This window comes from Ambystoma mexicanum, chromosome 3p (genome assembly GCF_040938575.1).
Source record: "Ambystoma mexicanum isolate Mex_15411 chromosome 3p, UKY_AmexF1_1, whole genome shotgun sequence".
Lineage (NCBI taxonomy): Eukaryota > Metazoa > Chordata > Amphibia > Caudata > Ambystomatidae > Ambystoma > Ambystoma mexicanum.
Genome location: NC_090925.1, coordinates 361,038,381 through 361,064,025, shown reverse-complemented (window position 1 = coordinate 361,064,025; position 25,645 = coordinate 361,038,381). Strand labels below are relative to the sequence as shown.

Here is a 25,645-nt window from a genome sequence, read left to right as displayed (position 1 = left end):
AAAATGCTGTAGACATGTGGTGTCAAAAAAAATCACACAAGTATGTACATTGAGTTAACAAGAATGCAGATGTGACAGATAAATAGAGCAGAGCAAATATACAAAATATACATGAGATCCCAAATGACAGTAGGGCAAAGTTAGGCATCATGATCTTTTAGCCATTGGATCAGATTGGATCTGAATTGCTGGTAAGGGAGATCTTCCCTTAGAGCAGTTGGAAGGGAGTTGAACAGTTGTGCCGCTTTAAGAGCGAAGCTATTCCCGCCAGTAAGTTTGAATCTGGGTACTAACAAAAGGTTAGAGTTAGCTTTTCGTAAGGGGCGAGAGGCTGTTTGTCTGGTGAATCTGTCCATAAGGTATTGCGGGGCTGCATGGTTGAGGCATTTGTGTGTAAGGGAGGCCGTTTTGAGGAGGATTTTGTCTTTAGTGGAAAGCCAGTTGGTAGATCTCCTAAGGTCTGATATGTGGGCATTTTTAGGGAAGTTTAGGGCGGCTCTCAGGGCATTATTTTGAAATGTCTGAATTTTGGAGGTGATGTATTTGTTACTGCCTATGTAGAGGGCTATGTAGAGTCCTCAATGTAGACATTTTCTTTTAATGGCAGATGGAGCACACCTTAAAAAGGCTTTTCTTAGCCTTAGAATTTGCCATAACGGTGTAACTCCAGCAAGACTAATGGCTCTCCCAAGGCATCAACCCACGAAATCAGAAAACCCATAGGTTTACAAGGTGTTATGTCCTGGCCCTAAGTCACGATTACTTGACTTTTGGTATTGTAACCTCGGTTAAGGATCTTTGCCTAGGCCTATTCTCGTGGGCTGGATGGAGTGAGGACGTCCCTGATCTTCACTAACTTTCATCTAACTTTGGAACCCCATTAATCATAACCACTGGCACTTCAGATCTCTATAAAACTACCCAAGGAAGTATATGCTTTGGAACTGATGACATCAGTGCACAAAGACCCCGAACCAGGTCGGACTTCATAAGTATGCAAGCGGTTTTGGGTCGAGTCTAAGAATTCCTTCTATCCTTATGCATCTGATCTGCTAATCTCTCTCCCCTAAGGGTGTATATAAATGTTTTATAAGGGTTTTGTGTGTCAATGTTGGGCTGGTATTTGTATCTGCTTAGTGTCTAAATTAAAGGCCTGATAGATCATTGTATTTTTATATAACTACCCATCTAGGGTGTTGCTCTATGTGAACTTTAGACCACTCTCATCCAACCTGAGACCAAGCCTCGTCACTCTACCTCACCTTGATTGTGTTTAGCTAACCTCTGTGTCTTCTCTGTTCACCAGAATAGGGTAGCTTCCCAAAATCCTCCCACCAGTGCTGATTTTGGAAATCCATCTCAACAGGTGCTGAAGATGTTCCTCCAAACTAGGACTATGGATCATGAGGTTATTGAGGTAAGCCCCTGCAAACGATGAATCAGGACCTTGCCCATCTGCAGTTGCAAGGGGCTCTGTGCAGCCCAAAGGAAGGACTGTAAATTGATGTAAGCCCTGGGTTGTGATAAAGGCAATCTTATCTGCAGGAATGAGTGCCACTAGCCAATATCCTTTTGTTAAATCTTGGGTGGAAATAAGTTTGGAGTTTCACAGCCTTTCGATCAGTTCACTGATTTGTGGCATCGTGTAGTTATCCAAGGCTGAGATGGAATTTAGCCTTCCGAAATCAATGCAAAATATGAACGGGTTATCAGGCTCAAAAACTAGACTACTGGGGAGCACCAAAGACTCTCCAAAGGTTATATTACCCTTATCTTTATTATTTTAGTTATCTCTTTAGATAGAATGTTCCTTCAAACCTCATGGATGCGATATGGCTTTAAGTTGACCGACAGCCCTGTGTGCGAAATGTTACACCCTTCTATGTTCATAGAACACTTAGGGGAATTGCACCAACATGTTCTAAAGGTCCATCTGCTGCTTTTGCCGAACATTTTCTGGGATTAGGCAGGATTGTTTTTTTTCTATCACAAGGGTTGCCAAAGTGACTGTACTTTAATATATGGGGTCGGCCCTCCAAACCTTCAGCAGGGCTATATGATAGAGCTAGGTGTTTTGATATGATATGGCATGTGTAACGCGCCTATACACAAGTGTTTCAAGGCGCAACGAGGCAGGAGGGGGGAACAAGGGGAGACGGACAACAATCCTACTAGGCCAGGTGTCATTCAGATCGTGCAAATGCAAGGGTAAAAGGGAAGGGAAAAGTGCATGGGGAAAGGGAGAGGGGAAAGTGCAGTACAGGGTTATTAGCATACAGCATACAGGATAAGTAACAAGGGCCAGCTGGTGGCAAGTGCGAGGTAAGTGCAGACAAGTGCTCGGAAGGAGGGCTGTAGGGATACAGACAGTCCCGCAGTGCAGGGGTTGCCAGGGAGGCAGTGCAGGGGAGAGTGGCTGGGCCAAGGACCGAGAACGGTGAGTGGCCCAGTTGCAGATTGCAGATTCAGTGCAGTTTCAGTAGTATTAGCAGGGGAGAGGGGGAGAGAAAGCGGAGGCAAAGAGGAAGGTTTTGAGGTGCTTCCGGAACCGGAGATGGTTCTCCTCAAGTTTTAGGGAGGCAGAAAGGATGTTCCATAAGGAGGCCCCTGCAGCGGAGAGAGATCTGCCCCCAACTCGTTGTTTGGAGAAGAGACTGACCCTGAGGGAGTTGGAGGCGGATGAGCGAAGAGCTCGAGCAGGGAGATATTTAGGAAGCGAGAGTTGAAGGTATTTTGGCCCAAGGCCCCCTTGCCATCTCTCTGTTCGAAAAATCAAATTCAGGGGACCCTTCCTTTCAATGACTATATGGCGCATACCACCTCGAGATCATATTTTCAGAGGTCGGTAACAAAACCAACACTGGATTCCCCACAGGGGGAGCGAGCCACAGTGATTGGATAATTCTCTTTTTGGTGTTCCTTGGCTAGGGTGAGAGGACCATTAACTATCTCCCTCACAGCCTTCATATGAGATTTCCATTTGGTAGCCGCATGCGATATTGGTTGGGGGGGTGGGGGATCTCTTCTCTCTCCTCCCATGTTTCTCTAAGCATATTCAGAACATCCCTCGGTTTTCGCCTCTAGAGTAGTTCAAACGGGGAGAAGCCCGCAGAGGATTATGGGGTTTTCAAGACCGCAAACAAGGCCCATGGTATCTATCTCCACTAACTTTTAGAGTATGCGTTTTAGGGTTTGGTTAAAACGCTCTACCAACCCATCCATCTGCAGGTGGTATATGAAAGTCCAAAAGGTTTTAATAGTTAGCATCAGACAGGACCGCAAGGTGGCCCTTGTCTGTTCGTAGTTCTCTTGGTAACCCTACTCAAGACAGTAAGGGAATACGATATTTGAGGAGATGCCGTATGGTAGGGTTTGAAATTGCTGGGAGCTATTTCGCCCCTGCTTCTACTCTAGGACAGCCAGGTTAGCTTAAAACTAATTTACCAGAAGTTACTTTTGGCTGCCCAGGCCAACAGATTCCTTACAAACATGCATATGTGACATTAACCTAGGGTATTTTAGAATGCAAATAAGGAAGTATTGGGACACATCTAAGAAGCAAACGTAACGGATCATAGGCAATGAGCAAAAAGTTAAAGTGTCCATCGCATTTGAAAGATAGGTTTGGGGTGTGTTGTGTACTCGTTGCAGGTTCGACCAGTGGTAACTCCTGCCTATTGGGTGTTGCCCGATACCCAAGAGCTGGTTTTCGCTACAGCTCATTAAATCAGAATTTTGAGTCGTGTGCAGTTATTACGGCAGCATCTGCATAGCATGTAGCATAGTCCACCATAACAAGACTATACTGACTGCCCACTTTGGATGGTTCAAGGGTTCCTACTATGTCCATGGTTTTCCTGGAAAATTGAATCTCACTGATAGGCAATGGCTGTATGGGAGCTCCGGGTATTTGAGGTTTTTTGGCATAATTCACAATTGGCCACGTAGCTCTTAACTTCGGCGTAAACAATGGGGCAGTAACGATTGCCAACAACTTCATCTTACGTCTTTGCTATTCCCTGGTGCCATGAGGTTAGGTGGGAGCGTGCCAGTTCAATTACTACCCTCCATTGGCTCCTATGGATGACTAGTTGATTTCTGCAGGTCCCGTCTTTCCCAAGGTATCCCCGATTTAGTAGGCCCTTTTCGTTTTTTTTAACAAATAAGGGCCCACCCGGTTTCAGGTCATTGTCTTCAGGGATGTCCTCTTGAAACCTTCCACCAAATTTTGTTAATTTCTCTATTGATAAGTTTGGCAAGGTAGGGATCTCTACCCAGTTGCTCATGGGGGAGGGGTTCAAGTTCTTATCAGCTTGCCCAAAACTTAAGCGTGCCCCTGTAAGTTTGTGGGTTGTGATACTCCAGTGATTAAAGGACTTGTATATACGTGTTTAACCCAACACAGCAGGTACTTTTTTACAGTCCGGAGTTGAGACATGCACCCTCTAATCAAATGGGCTTTCATTTTAACATTTAGTTTAAATCATGTACCAACGTGCCTTTATCACGTTGTGTATCAAGAAATGTATAGGTGACCACCAACTCTGAACATGACACCAAGATTAACTCTAAAACCTACAATGTGCTAAGATTGCCACCATGTTTGGACCCTTTTCCATAGGTTGCTAAATAGTCATCTCTAACCCTTACAAGTGCTACAACTGTTAAGGCAGAATTGCATACATTACCCTCTGGGACCACCACATACAATTAGGGCTACAGGCGTAACCAAAAAACAAACTTTGGTATAAGTCTGTACCACACAGTTTTGTGGTAGAGAGCTGAGTAGCCAGGCTCATCTCAAGAGGGAATGTTAGCAGTATAAGAAGTTACACAGAGGTCTTACAATCACAGTGGTTCAAGTAGACACTTACTCAAGGTTTCTTGGTAAAACACTTAATATTACACAATCATTTACAAAACATTCACTAAAAGGAGGCAACTTAATATTATACACAAACGCACTTCAATAGCAAACCAACACGTTTCTGAACAAATTAGGCTCCCCTGAAAAAGGAGCAAAATGGCATTAAAGTTACTTTCAATGGGAGCAAAAAGGCAAAAGTTAGCCGAATAGATAAATACTTTCTTAGGCAGTGCAAATAGTTAAAGTTCACTAGAGAACTCTATTCAGTTCAATAGGCATAGGCCAAAGTCAATGGACTAGTGTCTTGGATAGGAAAAAGCAGTTCTTGAAGTAAACGGTAAAGTCTTTGCCAAAGTTCTCAAAAGTAGTCTGTACGCTCTCAATCGGGTTGGCACAGTACCTTAGTATGAAGCAAAAGATGAAGCTGAAGATGATGGTTACTGGCAGTTCCTGCCGATTTCACGGTTCCTGAGCCTCAATTGTGGTGACAAGAAGGATGACATCGGGGGACTCCTGCACTGACGGGATCGTCGGAAAATGCTGACAAAATGGAGTCACTTCAGTTCGAGTAGCTGTTCAAGCACAAAAGCTGGTGTCCTCCCCCCCACCTCCCTTGTTAATCCTGACCAGCTTCGAGAATGGTATCCAGGTGGCTAACGAGTAGATTGGACCCACCAACGCAAAGGGAGAAGTCGAGATGAACATGGCAATTCGGACTTGCAGCAGGGCTTCACCAGGCAAACCAACGGTGCAGGAGTTGCAGTAGCCGTTCTCTTCCAGCTCGTCTTCGGTTCTTTCGTTCCAGTGGTCGACTATGCCTTTCAGTCCAGGAGACTCGCCTTTTAAATAGTTTTCTCCCATTCATTCCAGCCTAGCTGCCACTTTCCCAGCAGGGTGGCTGTCCTTGCCGGACAGTCAACCAGCCAATCACGCCAGAGTGAATTTGGGTATCCTAGGAGACTAAGCAGAGGGAGTTTCGGGCACCTCCCTCGCTTCCTGCCCACCCCAGACACCCTGGAGCCAGAGGCGGTCTTCAGTCCTGAAGCCCGCCAAAGGCATGATAGAGATATATATATATATAGGAAGATAGTGTGTGATGGGTCTAGGAATTCAAATTAACCTTACATTCTATAGGAAACAGTAGTTTATCCAAGAGAAGGTATTTAAACCTTTGGGAAGTCCAAAAAGACATGCCAGTGTCACTGCACTGAGGGTGCTGCGTAACACACATGAATAGATGCCTATGGAGCTATCTTAAAACTCCATAATCAAAGAACATCAGTGTAAAACATACATCAAAATACATAGTAAAAAAATAAAGTCCTCAAAATCCAGCAAAGTTGCTGGGGGTCTCTAAAGTGAAGGGAATTAGCACTTTTTTAGAATTCTCCCTAACAACAACTAGCGTCATCTACCTGGTACACATCACCTGCTAAGGCTCGCTGACCCTTCACCGCAAATGCACAGGCGAGTATGCAGTAAGCATATCTCGGAAGTTATAGTACCTAGTTTTCAACCAACATGAGACTTCAAGACAGAAACACTTGCCTTTTTAGTGAAACTGGCTGCATTTTGTTTTTATACGGCAGGACCATAATTAAAAGCCCAAACTTGTTCGCAACATCACTGGGCACTGATCTTAGTCATCCATTGATTGCAAACTTGCCAAACCTTTGCTATGGTTAAGTCCTTTTTGAATATACATTGCAGTATAATGACAGTCTGCAATACATGCCAAGTCCATGTACGAGCAGGCCTATCATCTACGGTCTACACCCTCTCAAACAGAAGCTTCAGATACTCTCCTGTAAAACATACCTTGGCACTTGGCAAACCTTCAAATGAAAATAATCTCCATGTTAAGTGGCCAATTAATTAGGCTAAGTACTCTTTCTCTCTAGCCCATACATATGTCATACAAATGTATACTTAAAATGCTTTTTGATAAAATTAAAACATTTTTTTTTTAAATGGTTCGAGGATTCCCCGAGCGATTGCTTCCCTCGCAACTTGTCATTTTTGGGTCCCTGCATGCAGTAGCAAACCTTGATCCTCACTTGGATTTCTCCCCCAACAGTCTGGATCAATGCCTCCTACTGTGACATTAAGAGAATACCTCCATGTGAACCCTGATTTGGTAGCTAACCTTCGATAACTGCTTTGGTGTGGGGAGATAGTAGAACAAGTTACTTAACCCTGTTAACATTCTTTCGATTGGATGTTCCTCATCTTGCGATTATCCTTCCAGCTTCAGCTGCTTTGCGATTATGATTTTATTTTTGGACAGGGGGCACTGTGTGCCGTCTCGTCGAGTCGATGTCCCTCGAGGGCCTCTCCAACTGTTGACGGCATCAGTATCAGTAGGGTATGCAGCGCCCGTTGGCGTCAATTCTGTTTTTCCCCCTCCTGTAGAGGAATTACCAGGCGTACCATAGACCGTAGGCTCAAAGAAAGCGTAAAGTTTAAGAACACGTACATTGTATGGTGGGGTAGGGTGGGAGGGGTGGTAAGTAACTTGTTCTTCGAATGGATTGTGTCCTCCAACGTATTCCTCATCTTGTGATAGACTCCCAAAGCAGTAATAATTTGGTGGTGGGAGTACGAATTACATTTTGTTCGAATCATGGAACGAATGAAGGACTGCTTTTGCAAATTGTCCTCCTGGACTGCAAGATGAATCCAGGCAGTAATGTCTCACAAAAGTGTAAACAGTCGACCAAGTGGCCGCTGAACAAATGTCTGATTGGGACACCTCTGAAGAGCAGCAGAGGTTGCCATGCCCCTTGTGGAACGTGCTCTTAGGCCCTCAGGCATATCCTTGCCCGCTAATCTGTAACATTCACCAATAGTCAGGATGATCCATCTGGATATGGTTTGTAACCACTAAACCCAATTTAGAGCCAGTATAGCCAATGAATAATTGGTCATTTTGGTGAAATTTTGCCATTCTAGATATGTAAAAACTAAGAGCCCTTTTTGGGTCCAGTCTATGTAATCCTTCCTTCTCCTTTCCCGGATGGGGAGGTGGACAGAAAGTTGGCAAAATGACTTCTCGCGACAAGTGGAAGTCAGAGACTACCTTAGGTAAAAAAGGAGGTTCTACCTTGAAAACAACCCTGTCTTTATGGAAAACCGACAGTGTGAAGGTTTACAGGAAAGAACCTGCACCTCGCTGAACCTGCGGGCTGACATTGCAATAAGCAAAACAGTTTTGAATGTTAAGAATCTTAATGGGCATGAGTGTAAAGGCTCAAAAGGAATGCAGGTTAGCAATCTTAACACCAGATTGAGATCCCATACAGGGATCTATATCCATACAGGGATTGAAATGAACTTACAAAAATACATTAGTAAGACCTTTTAGGAATTGAACAATCAGAGGGATCTTAAAATATGAATCCTCCCATGAAGAGCACTTAATAGATAGCGCCACCAGGTAACCTTTAAATGATCTGGAGCCCCAGGTTTGCCAAATGTAACAAATAGGAAAGCACCATAGGTGTGTTACATAGAAAGGGATCTACCTTCTTATCCCTGCCCCAGCTGCTGAACTTGTTCCAACGGCAGCGGTACAAAAGCAAGATCTCCATTATGTCATCCGGCAGGTCCCAAATCCTTGCATCTCAACCTCTCAGAAAACATGCATGAAGGTTGAGTGTCTTGATCTCTGGATGGAGAACCAGACGTTACTCTCATGAGAGAAGATCTTCTTTGTAGAAGACGTACTGGAGGGGTAGATGGAAATGTCCAGAAGGTCCGGGTACCAAGTCCTCCTGGCCCAATCTGGGGCAATTAGGATCATGGGTTTCCTGAACTTTCTCAACCTCCTGAACACATGAGGAATGACAGGGACTGGAGGAAACACGTACAGGAGTCCACTACGAACGCGTCCCGTAAACTCCTCTTGGGGTAATTCCCTGGAGCAGAATAACTCGCACTTCCAGTTGACACTGTCACAAACAGATCCCTTTGAGGGGTCCCCCAAGGGTGAAGCTCTCTTGAAGGACTTCCTGAGCTAGGGCCCACTCGTGGGAGACTGCTCTGCCTGCTCAGAGCATCAGCCGCCGTGTTCTCCTCTCCAGCTAGGTGAGCTGCCGGTAGAGTATTTCTTGATTTGCCCAGAACCAGAGTTACATTGCTTCTCTGCACAGAGGTAATGACCCAATACCTCCTCCCTTGTTGAGGTAGTACATGGTCACTGTGTTTTCCGTCATTATCAGGATATTCTTTCCCCGTACAGAGGGCAGAAAGGCCTTCAGCACGAGTCTGATTGCCCTCAGCTCCAAAAGGTTGATTTAGTTTGGACAAAGACTGTTGATTGTCAGATCGTTGGCGTGGGCTCCTCACGCCATGAGTGAGGCGTCCGTCACTATTGTTATCTCCGGCAATGGCTGCCAAAAAGATTCTCCTTTGACTGCTCAGAACTTTCAGGTGGTCTGACATTCTGCCTGAAAACTGGGACCATTGAGTCCCGAGACGCCCATTCAAGGGATCTCATTGTCAGACGAGCCTCTGGCACCAGAAAAATGCAGGATACCATGAGACTGAGCAACCTCAAAAAAAAGAAAATGGAAGGCCGGAAGATGCTGAGCACTCTGAAACTTTGTGACCACCTGCAGCATGTGTTGATCTCTCACCTCGGGTGGCGAGGCTTTTCCAGAGGAAGCATCCAGGACTGCTCCAATGAATTGGAGTCTCTGAGATGGTATCAGGTGGGACTTCTTGTAATTGAGGGAGAAGCAAAGTTTGTGAAGAGTGGGAGGTTATGCTGAGATGCCCCTGGGCTTCTTCAGGTGAACAAGCCCCTATCAGCCAATCGTCTACGTAGGGGTAGACATGAATGCCCCCTCTTCTGAGACTCACTGCCACCACCACAATCAATTTGTTGAAAACCCTCGGGCGGAGGTCAGCCTGAATGGCAGAACTCGAAACAGATAATGAGAACCGCGAACCTCAGGTACCTTCGTTTCTTGAGAAGAATCGGCACATGAAAGTAAGCATCCTGAAGGTCCAATGACACCATCCAGTCTTAAATCGGAGATCCTGAAGGATTTGGGAAACGGTAACCATCATGAACTTGTCCTTCCTGAGGAACTTGTTCAAGTTTTTTTTAAGTCCAAGATAGGTCTCAATCCTCTGTCCTTTTGCGACTAAATGTATGGGGAATACCAACCCTTTTTCCTGTCCGCTACAGGTATATGTTCTATTGCACCTTTCTCTAGCAGGGTAAACATTTCCTTCACAAGGAGTGGATCTGGAATTTTGAAAGTTGTTCCCTGGTGGATGATCGAGGCCTTTTTTGGAAACAGACACAGTAACCTTGATCTACAGTTTCCATTGCCCAAGCATCTGAAGTAATGCCTCAGCATTCTTTCAGCTGCTGAATACGTCTGCCTGCCACGGGGGTCTTGTGAATCAAGGCCTCAGAGGTTATGGAGGAAGCTGATGGTAAAACTGCTGCTGCTTGGGTTGGCTTTGCACCTCTCCCTCGTCCACCACGAGGGAATCTTCTCTGACCTCGTTGATCGGCTTATCCTCTTCCAAATGAGGAGTAGAATCGAAAGGACTTACCTTTCAAGGAATATGAGCCAGAGTAGGGGGGTTGAGGCTGTCTAATGGCAGCGCTAAGGGATTTAGCCGCCGCCTTCGAGGTCTGTAGACTTTCCAAACTCTCATACGCCTTGCTGCCAAACAAGCATGTTGCGTAGTCTAGCTTGCACATCTGGTGCAAACCGAGACTTTCTCAACTACGACTTCTTCAAAGAAGACAACGAAGAATGCCGTGATCAAATTATCGATCAAGACTGTTTAGATTGTTTACGTTGTGAAGAATCCCTCGGCTCATCGGTCTTTCTTTTTGAACTCTTCGAAGGGGACTTCGAAGGCAACCTCCCCACCGCCAATTTACCTTTACGCTACCGAAGAGGCTTTTCGGTCATCACCTGAGAGGAGCCACAGTTGGAGGTATGATTACCGGTACCAAAACACCACAGACATATGCGGTGGGGGTCGGTTATCGACATCTTCGATCCACAGTCTTGGCACCTCATAAAGCCCGTCTTGGGCATTGATGAAGCTGACGGGGGGAGGGGGGTGGGGGAAAGACATTTTCGAAACAAAAAAAAACTATCGAAGTTCACAGAAGAAACAAAGCGCGCTGCAATTCTTCGAAGCGTTGGCTCGGAAAAACAGCACTGAAGCCAACAGGGGCTGCATGCATTACTTATACTGATGACATCTAAAGTCGAACAGAGGAATTAACAAGATGGCTCACAGCACCCGCTGTCTAATAACATTTCTGAAGCAGCTGAAGCTGGAAAGATAATTATCATAAGATGCGGAATACGTGGGAGGACACAATCCATTTGAAATACCCATTTGGGTCATTCTACCTCTGAGACCAAACAGGTTGAACCCAACAGATTGTGTTGCCGCTCGTGGATTCGGCCGCCAGGCTTAAGTTATCTCACTAGCATGGGTCCCAACAGGTGGTCGCATTCCACTTCTGGCAAGTCAATCAGGGAACATGGCATTTTGAAGGATTGGTTTCTTTCTTTCAAAATAATCCTTTCTGTCCTGAACGGTCTGGGCACTGTTCGAACGGATGGGTGCTTCTCCAAAAGCAAGGAAGGGCTTGTATCTCATTCTCCAGATTGATTTGAGCATGGTGCCTGAAGAGTGTCAAGCACCATACCGACCTTAAATATATGCACTTGTAACTCATTACAGTGTCAATTTCCATATAGTCAACAAACCTATGAGTTTCTTGATACAAGGGAGGATAAAATAACCCCTATCTAGGGATTCCCTGTCCTCTGATGTTGGGCATGGGCATCACCCCCTGTGGGATCCCGCTTGCTTCGTCCACTATGGGGTGTTAAGATTAGCAAGCTTACCTCCTAGTCACTGGATTCTTCACAAAGCACACTCCATGAAGACACTGTAGGGTGAAGTAATCCGGGATAAAAATGGCAAGTTGTAAGCTACTAGCCAGCCATAAAAAGTCACTCAACATCTCAGTTATACAGAGGAACAGCTCAAATGTACTACTCGCTGAGAGTCAATTATCACTAGCCAATGGCTAGTGGCAAAGGCACATTTTGCACCCGGTTTAATTACCCAAGGACCGGTCCTTTGAGCGCATGGACTACGATAGCAACATACAGTAAAAAAGTGTTGTAGTGGAGGGGAACTTCAGTAGAAGCCCTTTTAACTATAAAAGTCAGATCCTCTGTAAGCAAAGGGGTAAAAGCAAGTGTAGGCGTCCCGCAAAATGGGACAGCAGAAATCCCAAAAATAGAATTTTGCCCCAACGGCTACCTTCTTGAATTACTTCTGGAAGGCATTAGTTTAATCCCAATAGCTCCAATATCACATGCAGACCCATCTAGCTTCAGCATCTCAAACAAACATGAGTAAAAAACATTCCATGGAAGCCCAAACAACCCTTCTGTGAATGCATGTTCCATTACAATAGCTTCTGGACCTCCCCAGACTTGCTGAAAGTTGTTGCGGGAAGAACGTAGAGAGGTGTCAGAAGCTAATGGCAGAAAGCTAGTCTGCTCATTGTAGACTCTACCGGAGCCAGGTTTTCTATATTTTTGAATCCCACTCTTTCCTTGGAGCTACCCATACCATGAAATTGCATTTCAATATATTACGCTCCTACCACTTTGGCTGGACCATTTATCTTTCCCTTAACTGCTTGTAGGCGCTATAATTGGCAAATTATACTTTTTGGACAGCATGCCCTTCTCTCTGAAGTATGGTGGTGTCTTCTGCTCTACCAGCCCACATGTTGGGAGCAGAGCAGGTGCTTGGTTTTTCAGACTGCCTCTCGCATGGGGGGGTGGCGGGGGGAAATCAGAGAGCAACCTGTAGTTTGTGTAAAGGAAAGTTAGCTCAAACACTCACTAGTAAATGTCACAGCAGTTCCCTTTACCTTTTGAGGGAGGGGAAAGGGGAGGAAGACTGGAAGCTAGTACAGAGTACAGATCACAAAAGGCAAGTAAACAATGTATGCATAAAAAAACTTTCTACAAAAAACACTAAACTATTGAACATACATTAAACTGAGTAGTGAGGTACAAAGTGGACCTGTAAAAACACTAACAGCAGGAACACATATGCAGAAATTTAACATCAAGCACAAGTTTGTGTTAAAGTGGAATTGAATGTCATCTCAAAACACAACCTTAAAAATTGTAAAATTCAATGCAGGGTCTCAAGGTTCATCACAACTACCTAAACAAGTGTTTATATCAAGGTTCACAAAATAAATCATGTTTCAATTTGCTTAGGGCAGTTTTAAAGTGCCTACCTGCCATAGGAAATAAGGCGAATCAAATAGTAAGTGCACTGTTCTAGGCCAAATATTGCAGGATTTTTTAGAATGCATGAAAAAGTACACTGAAAGAAGGGAATGTGCCTGCACAATGAGGGGTTGACAGGGGAGTATTGGGAGACCTCTGTTAATTACAAAGGGGTATCAAGGACCGCTGGGTGAATGGCTTAAAAGTGAATGTCTGGATTTAAAGGCTTTAGACAAAAATACAGTACACGCAAACATACATACATTTAGCAAGGCTCGAAATTAAGATTGGATCAGCAGGAGCACCTACCAACTCCTGGGTATCCAGCAGTAACCATTCACCAGGAGATATCACTGCAGAATGAAGTGCTACTACATAGCATTATGCAAATCTAACTTCCACCAAAAATGCAAACATATAACTGTATCCAATTTTTATAACCCACTATGCTTCAAATGTCATGTAGATGTGTCCTAATCTGTATTGATAGATTGTCCCAAACACACAGAGTTAAATTCACATAGTAGTGTTTGGTCGACATCAGTCAGCCTGAGGAGACAAACGTAGCTCCTGGTAACTGTTGGTTTTAAGCTAACCAGGCTCTTCTAGAATATAAGCACGAGCTAAATAGCTCCCAGTACCCCTCAATTTCGAACCCTGATTTAGTCACAGAGTAGGAACAAGTTACTTACCTGTAGCTGTTGTTCTCCAGCATGGGTCTGGCATGGATTCACATGCTCATGAATATTCCCCGTCATTAGGCTGGGAATCCTCGGTAAAGAAAAAAAATCAGTATCAGTTTCGTTTCTGATCTGTCTTTCTTAGTAGTAACCAATCACTGGTCTCTGGGTCATACTGCCCCCAGCCAATGACTGCCCGCTACCTAAGCCCCGACCCTGGCAGCCATCCTCAGATTTGGCAGTACGCAAAGTGGCAGTATGACCAAGTGAAGAGCCGCAGAGGGGAGGGAGGGTTCGCATGTGAATCCATGCCAGACCCAACCTGGAGAACAGTTATAGGTAAGTAGCTTGTTCCTTCTCCAGCATGGGGTCTGGCATGGATTCACATGCTCATGAATATAAGAATACATAGCAGTAAACACATGCACAACCACGGGAGGTGGCAAGGCTCAACATTAAGCATTACATAAAACAACATTAAGCAACTCTTACCTCCTCACCAAGCTCACCGTAAGCGAACAGGTTGAGCAGCACTGCCTGGCCGACTCTGGACTCCTGCCTGGAATCCCGGGCGACACAGTAGAATCTCATGAAGGTGTGCGTCGACCTCCATGTAGCAGCCCTGCAGATGTCCAGCAGGGGCACACCAAACAAGAACGCTGTGGTAGCAGCGATGGCTCTGGTCGAATGGGCTCTCGGACGTCCGGGCAATGGTCGGTTTGCCAACCGATGACAGTGCATGATGCAGCCGGAGAGCCATCTGGAAATGGAAGCCTTCGAGAGAGCCTTCCCTTGGTTCACAGGTCCAAAGTTCACGAACAGCTGTGATGTCTTCCAAAAACTCTTCGTTCGGTCCACGTAGAACTTCAGCGCTCTAGCTACATCCAGCGAGTGCAAAGTCCTCTCGGCCGGCGACGAAGGCGACGGGAAAAAGACTGGTAACACCAAGGGCTTGTGGAGATGGAAGTCAGACGGCACCTTGGGCATGAAGGAGGGGTGCGTCCTCAGCACCACCCTTGTCTCATGGAAAGTCAAGTATGGAGGCTTGCAGGAAAGGGCCTGAATCTCTCCCACGCGTCGTGCAGAGGTGATGGCAACAAGGAACGCCGTCTTCCACGACAGGAACTTCAACGGAGCCGAATGCAAAGGCTCGAATGGCGGGCCCATGAGCCTGGTCAGCACCACGTTGAGCTCCCATGCCGGGGCTGGAGCCTTCACCGGCGGGAACGAACGGAACAGTCCTTTCATAAACTCCTTCACCAGGCGATCAGACTACAGGGACGACCGTCCTGCAGTTCTGGTGTATCGGGAAATCGCCGCCAGATGCATCTTGATGGAAGCGTGAGCTAGTGCAGCTTTGGCCAGTGACGGCAAGTACGGTAGCACTTGAGGGGCTGTAATCCGTAGAGGGTTAATCTTCTGTGCACAGCACCAGACAGAGAACCTCTTCCACTTGTGTCCGTAGCACGAGAGTGGTGGACGCCCTGGCCTTTGCAAGAACCTCTCTGCAGTCAGCCGGGATATCGTACCCCCCCAAACTCTAGTGCTGCAGTAGCCAGGCCTGCAAGTTCAGCGACTCCGGGTCGTGATGAAGAATGGCGCCTCCTTCTCTGGAGAGAAGATCTGCGTCCGTCGACAGGGACGCTGACAAGTCGAGAAGGTCCGGGAACCATATCTGTCTCGGCCACCTCAGTGCGACGAGGATCATCCTGCACTGGGACCTCTTGAGTTGATGAGCCTGAGCAGCAACGGTGGGTACGCATACAGGAACAGGCCATCCCAGGGGAATGAGAAAGCATCGCCTATGCTCCTCGGCTGGGGGAACCTGGTGGCGAACCTCTGGCACTTGGAGTTCGTCGCCGTCGCGAACAGGTCAATTTGGGGTTTGCCCCATCGCCGGAAGAGTTGCTCCACTTGATCCTGGCGCAGTTCCCACTCGTGGCACGAGCGCAGCTCGCTGCTGAGTGAGTCGGCGATGGTGTTTTTTATCCCTGCTAGATGAAAAGGTACCAGAAACATCCCCTGGGCAACGGCCCAGTGCCACAGATCCTGGGCTTCCTTGGACAGGGCTCGGGATCTGGTTCCTCCCTGCTTTCGGATGTAGAACATCGTGGTGGCGTTGTCGGTGAAGATCCTCACCACCTTGCCCTTGAGGGACGGGAGGAATGACTTGAGGGCCGAGAACACTGCTCGGAGCTCCAGTAAGTTGACGTGGAGCGGCCTCTCCTCCGGGAGCCACAGGCCTCTTGCGTGAAGATCTGCGGTGTGCGCTCCCCACCCCTCCAGGGAGGCATCCGTCGTCACAGTCACCTGGTATGCTGGCGTCTGAAAGTCTGTGCCTGCCGCGAGATGCGCGCGGGTGCCCCACCATCGAATTGCTTGGCGGAATACTCCTCCTGCAGAGGACGCATCCAAAGCCTGCACAGGCGCACCAGATAGATGCAAGAGGACATCATCCCGAGAAGGGACTTGATGGACCTCATTCTGGCCACGTCCGTGGCCAGCAGACGCTGTACCTTGCCCAGGATGGCCTGTGTTCTTTCCTCCGACGGCGAGGCCAACTGCTCTACTGTATCGAGCTTGGCTCTCAGAAACAGCACGACCTGTGACGGACCCAGGTGGGATTTGGGGAAGTTGATGGAGAATCCCAAGTCCGTGAGCAGCCGGACGGTCTTTGCTGTGTGTTCGGCAGCGAGTTCCCTTGTCCCTGCTCGGATGAGCCAGTCGTCCAGGTATGGGTAGACGTGGATCCCCTGCAGGCACAGCCGCGCAGCCCCTGGTGCTAGCCGCTTGGTGAACACCCGGGGCGCTGACTTCAATCCGAATGGGAGGGTCTTGAACTGTAGTGCCGCCCTTGGACTACGAACCAGAGAAACTTTTGGTATCCTTTTAGGATGGGGATGTGAAAGTACGCATCCTCCAGATCCAACGGCGATAGGTAGTCTCCTTTCTGCAGCTGGCTCAGCACGTGCTGGAGGGTGAATATCCGGAACTTCTGTGCCTTGATGCATTTGTTTAGCCGACGTAAGTCCAGGATGGGACGCCAACCGCCTGTCTTCTTTCTGACGAGGAAGTATCTTGAGTATACTCAGGAGCCCCGGAGCCTCTTTGGGACAAGCTGGATGGCTCCTTTCTTGAGCATCGCCCTTACCTCTAACAGCAGTTAGGGGACGTGGTTTTCCTTCCTGGCCACTGGAGGAATTCGGGGGGACTTTTTTTTTTTTTTAGGAATTCCAGAGTGTGCCCGTGTGCCAGGGCATCCAGCACCCAACGGTCGGTGTAGATGGACTCCCACACGCTGACGAACTTCGCCAGCTGGCTTCCCACCGGGGTGCTTCAGTGTGGACCCGACGCAACGGCCGGTTTAGTCTTATTTGGAAGCAACGTGGTCTCCTCGGCCTCCCTGGCGACGACGGCGAGATCCACCTGACTTGCCTCGTCCCCTGTAGGCTTCTTGCGACGAGGAACGGGCCGCTTGACGGTAGGTCAAGGAGCCGCCGTCGAATCCTTTGGAGGCACCTTGCTTGCCTCCAGAGTCCCGAAAGGGCGTCCGCCGTTGCTGCAGAACTCCCAAGGCCCGGGCCGTCTCCGTGTCGGACTTGATGGCCTGCAGAGACTCATCCACTGTCTTTCCAAACAGGTTGTTCCCGTCGAAGGGCATGTCCAAAACCTTGGCTTGCGCGTCCTTGCAGAAATCCGTCGCCTTGAGCCACCCCCGCCGTCGATGGCAAACGCCACTGCCCAACTAGCAGAAACCGGTGTCGGCAATGTCCGTGGCCACAGTTATGGCGTGGTCCTACGCCACCTCACCCTCCTGTAGGATTGCCAGGGCCTCTGCCCTCTTGTCGTCCGGGAGGAAGTCCAACAGGGGGGCGATCTTGTACCACAATTCCCTGTCGTAGCGGGCACAATCGCTAAGGCGTTGGCCGCCATAATCGTCGTCGCTGCCGACGAGATGACTCGTCCCATGGCGTCCAGCTTCTTTCCCTCGCCGTCTGGTGGGGAAGTTGAAGATGAAGCCGATGGCCCCCCTGCTTTCTTCTTGGCCGCTGCAGAGACGACCATGTCCGGGGTCGGCTGTGCCCCAAGGCACAACGGGGCGGCGTCGGGGACCTGGTACTTCTTCTCGTACCGATCCCTCTTGGCAGGTGTCGTGGACGGGTTCTTGAGAAGGGCAAGTCCCTCGTCGCAGATGTCATCCAGCAACGGCACCGCGAGGACCGTCTTCCTCTTGGCCTCGCGCCTCTGGTAGAGGAAGCCTTCCTTCCTTCTCTTCGGGGCAGAGCTGAAAAAGCTTGGATACCCTGGCAATCATGGCCTGGAAGAGCCAATCTCGTTGGGCGGGGACGCCCGAGGGATCGGAGACGGAAGGTCAGTCCCATCATCACTGCCGTCGTCATCTGTCCCCGTCGCGCCCATGTCTGTTCCCGTGTCGTCCCTCGGGATCGGGGAAGGCGACAAAGGCTGAGAAGGTCGTGAGGGTTGAAGGGGCACTGGATGAATTCTCCTCTTGTTTGGAGGGCTTCCCCACGGACCCGGTTCAGCCGGGTCGTCCGTCGGGGGTAGGGGCATTCTCGTCCTTATCTCCTTGCATAAGGCTTGGATTGCTGTTAAAATGGCCGCCGAGTTGTCCTGCGGCTCGGGCTGCGACAGGCGTGACGGTCACGACGGTTGCTCCTCATCCACGGGAACCTCGTCGTTGCCACCCTCGCTCTCGTCGGCTTTCCTCCCGTGGGGCCAGGCCTCTTCCAAATTCTCGTTTAGTTCCTCCTCAGAGGTTGTGTCTGTGTCGGTAATGGCCACCGGCCCCCACCCCTCTTTTTCCACCGGGGTCTTCACGGGGGTCTTCTCGATGGGCTTAAAAGAGGATTCCCTCCGCGGAGGCAGGGAAACTAGGCCCCGAGGTCGCCTCCACTGGGATAGCCTCCACAGGCTTTGCCAGGGCTGCAGCGACTCCCTCGATAGAGGCCTTAGCCGGGTGGATCAAGGCCTTCGCCGCCTTGGGCGCACTTGAGGCCTTCATTTTAGGGGGAGGGTCACTGTCTCGCTCCCCCTCGGCCGGTTCCTCTGAGATCGGCCAGGGCCTCGCCAGAAGCTTAGCCAGGGGTTCTCGGATTTCCTCTTCCCCGAGCCAGAGCGTTGGCTCGTGGTTGATTGCGTTGGTGAAGGTGCACCCTGCCTGGCAGCCGACTGTTCGGCGCTCCCGGTGCCCGCAGACTCGCAGTGCTTTGCCCTCACAGGTCTTAGAAGACCACTCTGACTTTTTTCTTCTCACCTGCTGGGCTCTTGCCTTCCAGCCAGTTGGAAAGACGGGTCCGGCAATCCCTCATCGTCCAATCCGTCATGTTAAAGCAAAACGCACAGTCCTTCTCCACGTGCGTTTTGTCCTCGTGGAGGCAGTAAAAGCATTTCGAATGCCCGTCCTCCTTGAACACATTTTGTAGGTTGCATCCAGGGCAGATCCTGAACAGTTTGCCGGGAGTCGAGTTTGCCTTCTACTGGGCCATGTTCTGCTCGTCCACGAGGTAGGCCTCAGAAACTTCTGGAATCCTCCAAGAAGCGTAACTCGACAAAAACTTCACCCTTAAGGGGAGTAGGTAAATCCGAAACGGGTCCCTGTTGATCAGAAGTAGAAACGGTGGAGCTTGAGGCTCGATTAACCGAAGAAATGTGATAAATCTCTTTGAAAAAGCACAAAATGCAGTAAAAGCTCGAGAGCTATAGCACGAGGATTCCCAACACTTGAACGTGTGGTAAAAATCTGAGGATGGCTGCCAGGGGCGGGTCTTAGGGAGAGGGCAGTCATTGGCTGGGGGCAGTATGACCCAGAGACCAGTGATTGGTTACTACTAAGAAAGACAGATCAGAAACAAAACTGATACTGATTTTTTCTTTACCGAGTATTCCCAGCGCGACAACGGGGAATGTTCATGAGCATGTGAATCCTTTACCGAGTATTCCCAGCCTGACGACGGGGAATATTCATGAGCATGTGAATCCATGCTAGACCCCATGCTGGAGAAGTAAGGTCACCCATGATGAAACTTGCAACAATGTGTTTTTCAAGTAGAACATGTCAGGTGTACATTTTGGGCAATTAAACCATGTAAAACACCACGGCATAGCAGGTCTCCTATTCCACCAATTAAAAATGGCAGTCTCCCCTTAGTGAGTCACAAACGTTGCCATTTGGAGGAAGTGGGTCCCAAGTCTTAACAAAGGCTTTTCAACCACTATGGTTCTAGCCCACTTCAATTCCCCATGGAAGGCATTGCTTGTTCTAGTCCCCCTCCTGCCCCTTCCTCTGATCCTATGCCACCGCCTCAGTCCCTAATCATCCCAACGATTCACTGCCCCCCTCCACCGCTACCCACCCCAAACCACTCACTCCATAGACGCCCACCCCCCAGCATCAGCTACATGGTCTGAGCTGCTGCTACTTCTCTGACCTAGCATTCCCATAATGTGACCCCCCCCCCCCCAGATCTCCATTTAAACCAAAATCCAGGCTCTCCCTTCTGAGGACCCCCCCTGTACACATCCCCAGCAATCTGTGCTTAACACTGATGGGTATACTGCACTGCTGCTCTCCCCCTGACAACAGCACCTTGGAATAAACAAGACTATTTCAAGAGGGACAGCAATATTGCAGTGACCTGGAAAGACCATCTCAGTCAAAACAAGAAAGGGTTCCAACAGGAAGAGACACCTTATAACTCCCCAACCGGAAAGGCAGGAAAACCATCACAGAGGAAACCAACCAGGAAATCAAGTACTTCATCTGTGACCACTCCCCCCGCAAGCCCCAGTGGATGAAACTATGAAAGCTCAATATCCACTCACCTAAATACCCATCCCACAAAAATCAGGGGATGTCTGGTGCCTTAATGTTAGGGAAGATATTGCTTTTTGCAGCTTTTCAGCCTCACTTTGTGAGATCCACAATCTTTGCATCTTTACATTTTATTTTGATTTAACTGAAGTTATTTTCAAACCTCACTTCCCACTTTCACTTGTCTTTTGTAAACTCTGGTAGTCCCCATGGATATAAGGGCAGAGGGGTAAATATTTACCTCATGGCCAAATCCCTAGTTGAGTCCTCTACCAGCCACAGAGACAGTGTTTTACTTTTCTATATAGCAATATAACTGTGCACAATGTTTTCCGCAAGGGAGCCTCCTTTGTAGTAGCAAAAAATGGCTATCTTGATTTTAAGCACTGCAAATCAAACCACCGGTCATGTGCCTCATGTTGCCTGGAATCACCATGTATGGCTATTGGCTTCTGCACAGATCCCAGAAAGGAGGATTAATTAATGGGAGCCAGTTTGAGCTGGGTAGAGGTCTGCCTGAGATTAATCCACACCGTTGGGAGTGTGATATCAAGAGGTAGGTTGCCATGCAGGATTGGATGGCAGCCAATTCTTTGAATGTTGCAAGGCCAGTGACCAGAAGGCTGGGGTAACACCCCAGTCTTGTAGATCTGTACATCCGGTAGGTATTTGGAGCCGTTCATCAGTCAACCACTGGACTGCATCTGAAGGATGCTGAAGACTTGGAGGCTGCTGTGCTGCTAGCCTCCCTATTCACCCAAATGGCTCCATAGCTTGCTTAGGCACCACAAACTTCTTGGACGATGATCCATTTGTGCAGAGAGGACACTCCTTCTCACATAGACTTGAGATGTGTTCACTCACATCACGTGAGGTCTATACTCACTAATACAGTGGTTCCTAGTCATTGGATAGAACCGGATGACTAGGGGACTGTTTGGCTTCACCAGATTTGCCAGAGACTTGCTTAAAAGGATTTCTGCTGCAGTGGTGCCCTTCTCTCATATGGTAGCTGTAGGCATTCGGCCATTATCGCAAATCCTGTTGCATCGGCCCAGTCGCCACCTCAGGCGCCTCAAAACCAGGAGACAAAAATAGACCACTGGTCAGACCCAAACACTGAAAATAACATATGTGGCCAAATCCAATGTACCTTCTCTACAGCATCCCTCAGCATGTACATATTCTCCTCTGGTCCTTTGGATTCCGATCACTTCATTGGTCTTGTAGGTTTCTCTGCTAAGTGTTCAGTTCATCTTAAAAGGCCCCATGGCCAAAACTTGCTTTTCAGTGGGCTGCTGATCCAACTGTGCAACCATTCTTCAGCATGCCTCTGTCAAATCAGAGTCTGCTTCTCCTCCCGACTCTCCAGTTGGGTAATTCGTGGTTTTTATAGCTCCTGTTGCTGGAATTCATCTTCTGTTTCACAACCTGACACTGCCTATTGGGTTTATCACATTCATCTCTAGGGACACAACTTTACTCTTTCAAACTGCCTAAACTGACCTGTGATATTTTCAACACTTGCTTAGGTAACTGAGTTGGACTTTAGGGACCTTAATGCACATTTACAAAACATACATTTTATTTTTTTCCTGTTGCGTTTATGTTTTACTAGCATGTTCTCCCCTTAAAAACCAACTTGCGGTTACCATTCTATTAGCAATTGCAACTCTGTTACTATTGTTCAGAAGAGTCTTGCAAGATCAATTTTTCCAAGTAGTATATACTGCAGTAAGTGCCCAATCTTATTTGGTGTTGCTTTGTATGTTATTACTTCATACCACTCCCCGCCCATACTGAGAGTAAAGCCAGGCAATTCAGCCACATTTAACACAGAGAAGATTGGACTAACTTGGTTAAAGTCCGGCATACAGTAAAGGTTTGTCTTACTGAACCCTGCACCAGACCACTTAAGAACAAAATGCCCAACAGTTATCTCTGCCCAGAATTCGAATGTGCGACTGTAAACCAACAATCTCAGCAAACACTTAATGCATCAAGGTAGAGGATTAGTCCTAATTATGCATCACAGTATCTCATCCAACAGGCAATCTAGATCACATTGTGTGCCCTAAACAAAGAATACAGCACATATGTTCAATGCTTTGGCAATTCAAACAAGTCTCAAAGTGATGGAAATATACATACCATCTGCCAAACGCTCACGCCAGCTCTGGGCAGCATGGGCAAAAAACTCATTGTTCAAGGCACTGCTACTAAGACGCAGCTGCCCATCCGTTCCAATCTAGACATAACAAAAGAAGACATGAGAAGGTTTCTAAACAACAGAGTTCTCAATCAGAGTTTCAGCCATTATTTTTACCTGCCTGTCCACTTCTGGTAGAAGGGATAAAAGCTTCTGTTGGAAGTGAAGCGGGAGGGCATTGAAAGTTCGCAGATTGATCAAGGCACGAAGATTTGTGTTTACAAGAATAGAGCCAGGTGTCTCACAATCTATCTCTTCAGCTCTGTTTCGTTTCACTGGATCTGCCAGTCAGGGAAAAAAGTAAAAAATTAAAAAAAAGATTGTTCAAAATGGCAGCAATACTGAGCAAACAATCTAGTATTGATACACATGACTCCACAGAAAGCATCCTAATTTTCCCAGATATGGTTTATAATTGGAATACTTGACAAAGCAGTTAAAGACTTTCTGGGGGACAGCAGGGTTGGATCTAGTTCCAGCTTGAGTGAATTGGTTGGTTTTTGGAGAGCATTTCTGACAATGCAGTATTCTGAAAAATCTTAAGTGTCAAGAATATGATCTGTAGCATTCTAATGTGTTGTCGTAGACCAGGGGCTTGCAACATTTGGCTCAGGATGTTTTGGGCTTCAACTCCCATCAGTCCTAGATAGTATAGCAAATGTTGAGGGTTTCTTTTGGCACCTTTCCCTCTATAGAATTCTATGGGAGCCCCCTTTTCCCCCCATTCGTTTTGTTTATTTTGAACCCTGCCCTGACTTTTTGGAGGCGAGTAAAGCCTTCTGCTTTATTTCGCTTTCACATTTTGCTCATTATTATGGGGAAACCAACTAGTCCCTAGGACTGCTTGTACCGAGAGACTGTCTCTATGAATTCTTGTATTGGTACAATTGCACAACTCACCTCATAGGGAAGGGCAGTTTGGATACTTTGCTCCTTATAACTTTTTACATAATGGCATTTTGGTTACTTTTAATGTGCGCCCAACACAAGCTGGTGGCAGCTGTGAAATCTTTACTGTAAGTAGCCATTCACGGTTAATGCAAACTTGCGCAAGTAAAATAATCTAACTGTGGCTAGCACCCTGAGATGTCCATGTCACAAGGTTTTTCGCTTGTTGTTTGGCTGCCTTCTTGCCTTCTCAGGTTAGGAAATACCTTCTATGGAAATCCCTTTTCCCGGCAACACAGGTAGCCTTGCCAGACTAAGGAGCATTGTCTACGTGAGCCAGAGGACATTCTAGTCGCAAAATCTGGTGTCAGAGAGTATGTTGCTGGGCAGATGTGATTAACAGTGGTTGTCCTGTCCTGGTTGGACAACCACTGGCTGTTTGAATGGTACAGATCCTTACCATTGGTGGGCTTAGACTTGCTCACAGCCTGAATCTTGGATATAAAGACTCCTGCAAATGTTATTTGGCAGATCATCGTCGGAACCAAGACTTGTTCAAAGAGCAGCACGCTGATGACAAGAAAACCAGCTCTGCAGCTGGTCAGCATTGACTCCAGTGTTTACCTGGTGAAGCCCTATTCTGCTGTTCTGATCTCAAGAAGGCCTTTGTTGGTGCTTCAACACCTGATCCGATGGGAACAATCAGTCTCGAGCCCCGCTCAAGGATCTGTGCCTGCTGAGCCTTTCGAAAGTGTCCCTGGACCAACCGGCAGACTTACCAGCTCTCTCCTGGGTGACATCGCTGCAGTCTTAGTTCAGACTAGAGTCGTGCAACTTGCCAGATCTCCAGCTTGTGCCACAAGTCGCATGCACCTGCATTTTCAACAGTTTTACTCCAAGGGAAGCTTTGCTTGGGTTGCTCCTGTGTTCCCACTTCAAGTGGTGACCATTTTATCATCTCGTCTTTGTGTCCCATGGCCATCTCTCCCACAGACGTTTTCACGGTCTTCGTTTGGATCTTCAACTGGAAGGGGTCCAGAAAAGATTCCTGTGCACCACGACCGACAGAAAATAAATCCTATGAAACAAAGCATCCTTCAGTCTAGACTACCTTCGTGATAGGAAGAACATAAAAACAACCACAGAATAAAATCTGGAACCTACAACTGTGGTACCCGTGATCTGAACTCTACTTGAACTTTTATCTAAACTGGGAACTTTCCATAATCACCACCAAAGCCAACTGCATTCGTCTATCTTTATTCAACTTATAAGGGAAACGCCTCACTAATGTTAGAGGGGAGTTTCACTTCCTATCAAACTAAACTAAGGTGCTCCATCAATAGCACAAAAAATTTCGAGGGCTTTCAGGAATCTCTCCTTGTTCCAGCATTGCTTAATTTAATGGTTCTCCTTATTTTAGAGTTTCTGGCAGTTTATTAAAGTTCCTCAACATTCCCAAGATCAACAAAAGTCTTCAATTCCAGAACAAAAACAATGTCCACATTTCTTTAAATGGGGGTATGTTTCCCATATTCCCCCTCATCACTCTCTGCCACTTGTGTTGTTCTCTCCCATTAGATTCAGATTTTGGGTGCCTCCGAGCTCCCCTCGTGTCTGTGTTTCACTTTCTTTAATGGGCTTCTCTGGCTCTCTTTGACCCAATACTTCCCTTAGCTTGTAACCCCCCGACCCCACAACTTCTACTTGTGGTTGTCTCAGCTCTTGTGGGATTTTGCAAACCCTTCAGCAGGTTTATCTTCCCGTTTTCTCAGGCTTCGGTACTGGTAGGGAGTTTTACTAAAGTCCACCTGTGGTAGGACTGTAGAAGACTCTCTAAGAGTACAGGGCTCCAAC

General features: G+C 47.6%; 1 protein-coding gene across 1 annotated transcript in view; it reads right to left on the bottom strand.

Moving 5' to 3' along the window:
- Positions 1-25,645, bottom strand: part of ASXL1 (ASXL transcriptional regulator 1) — an 858,527-nt gene that overhangs the window by 239,482 nt on the left and 593,400 nt on the right. Inside the window, exons 6-7 of the mRNA XM_069651016.1 lie at positions 23,018-23,181; positions 22,843-22,939 (exon numbers count right to left, since the gene is read on the bottom strand). Of these exons, the coding sequence (XP_069507117.1) occupies positions 22,843-22,939; positions 23,018-23,181 (261 nt within the window). The remainder of the gene's footprint in view (positions 1-22,842; positions 22,940-23,017; positions 23,182-25,645) is intronic.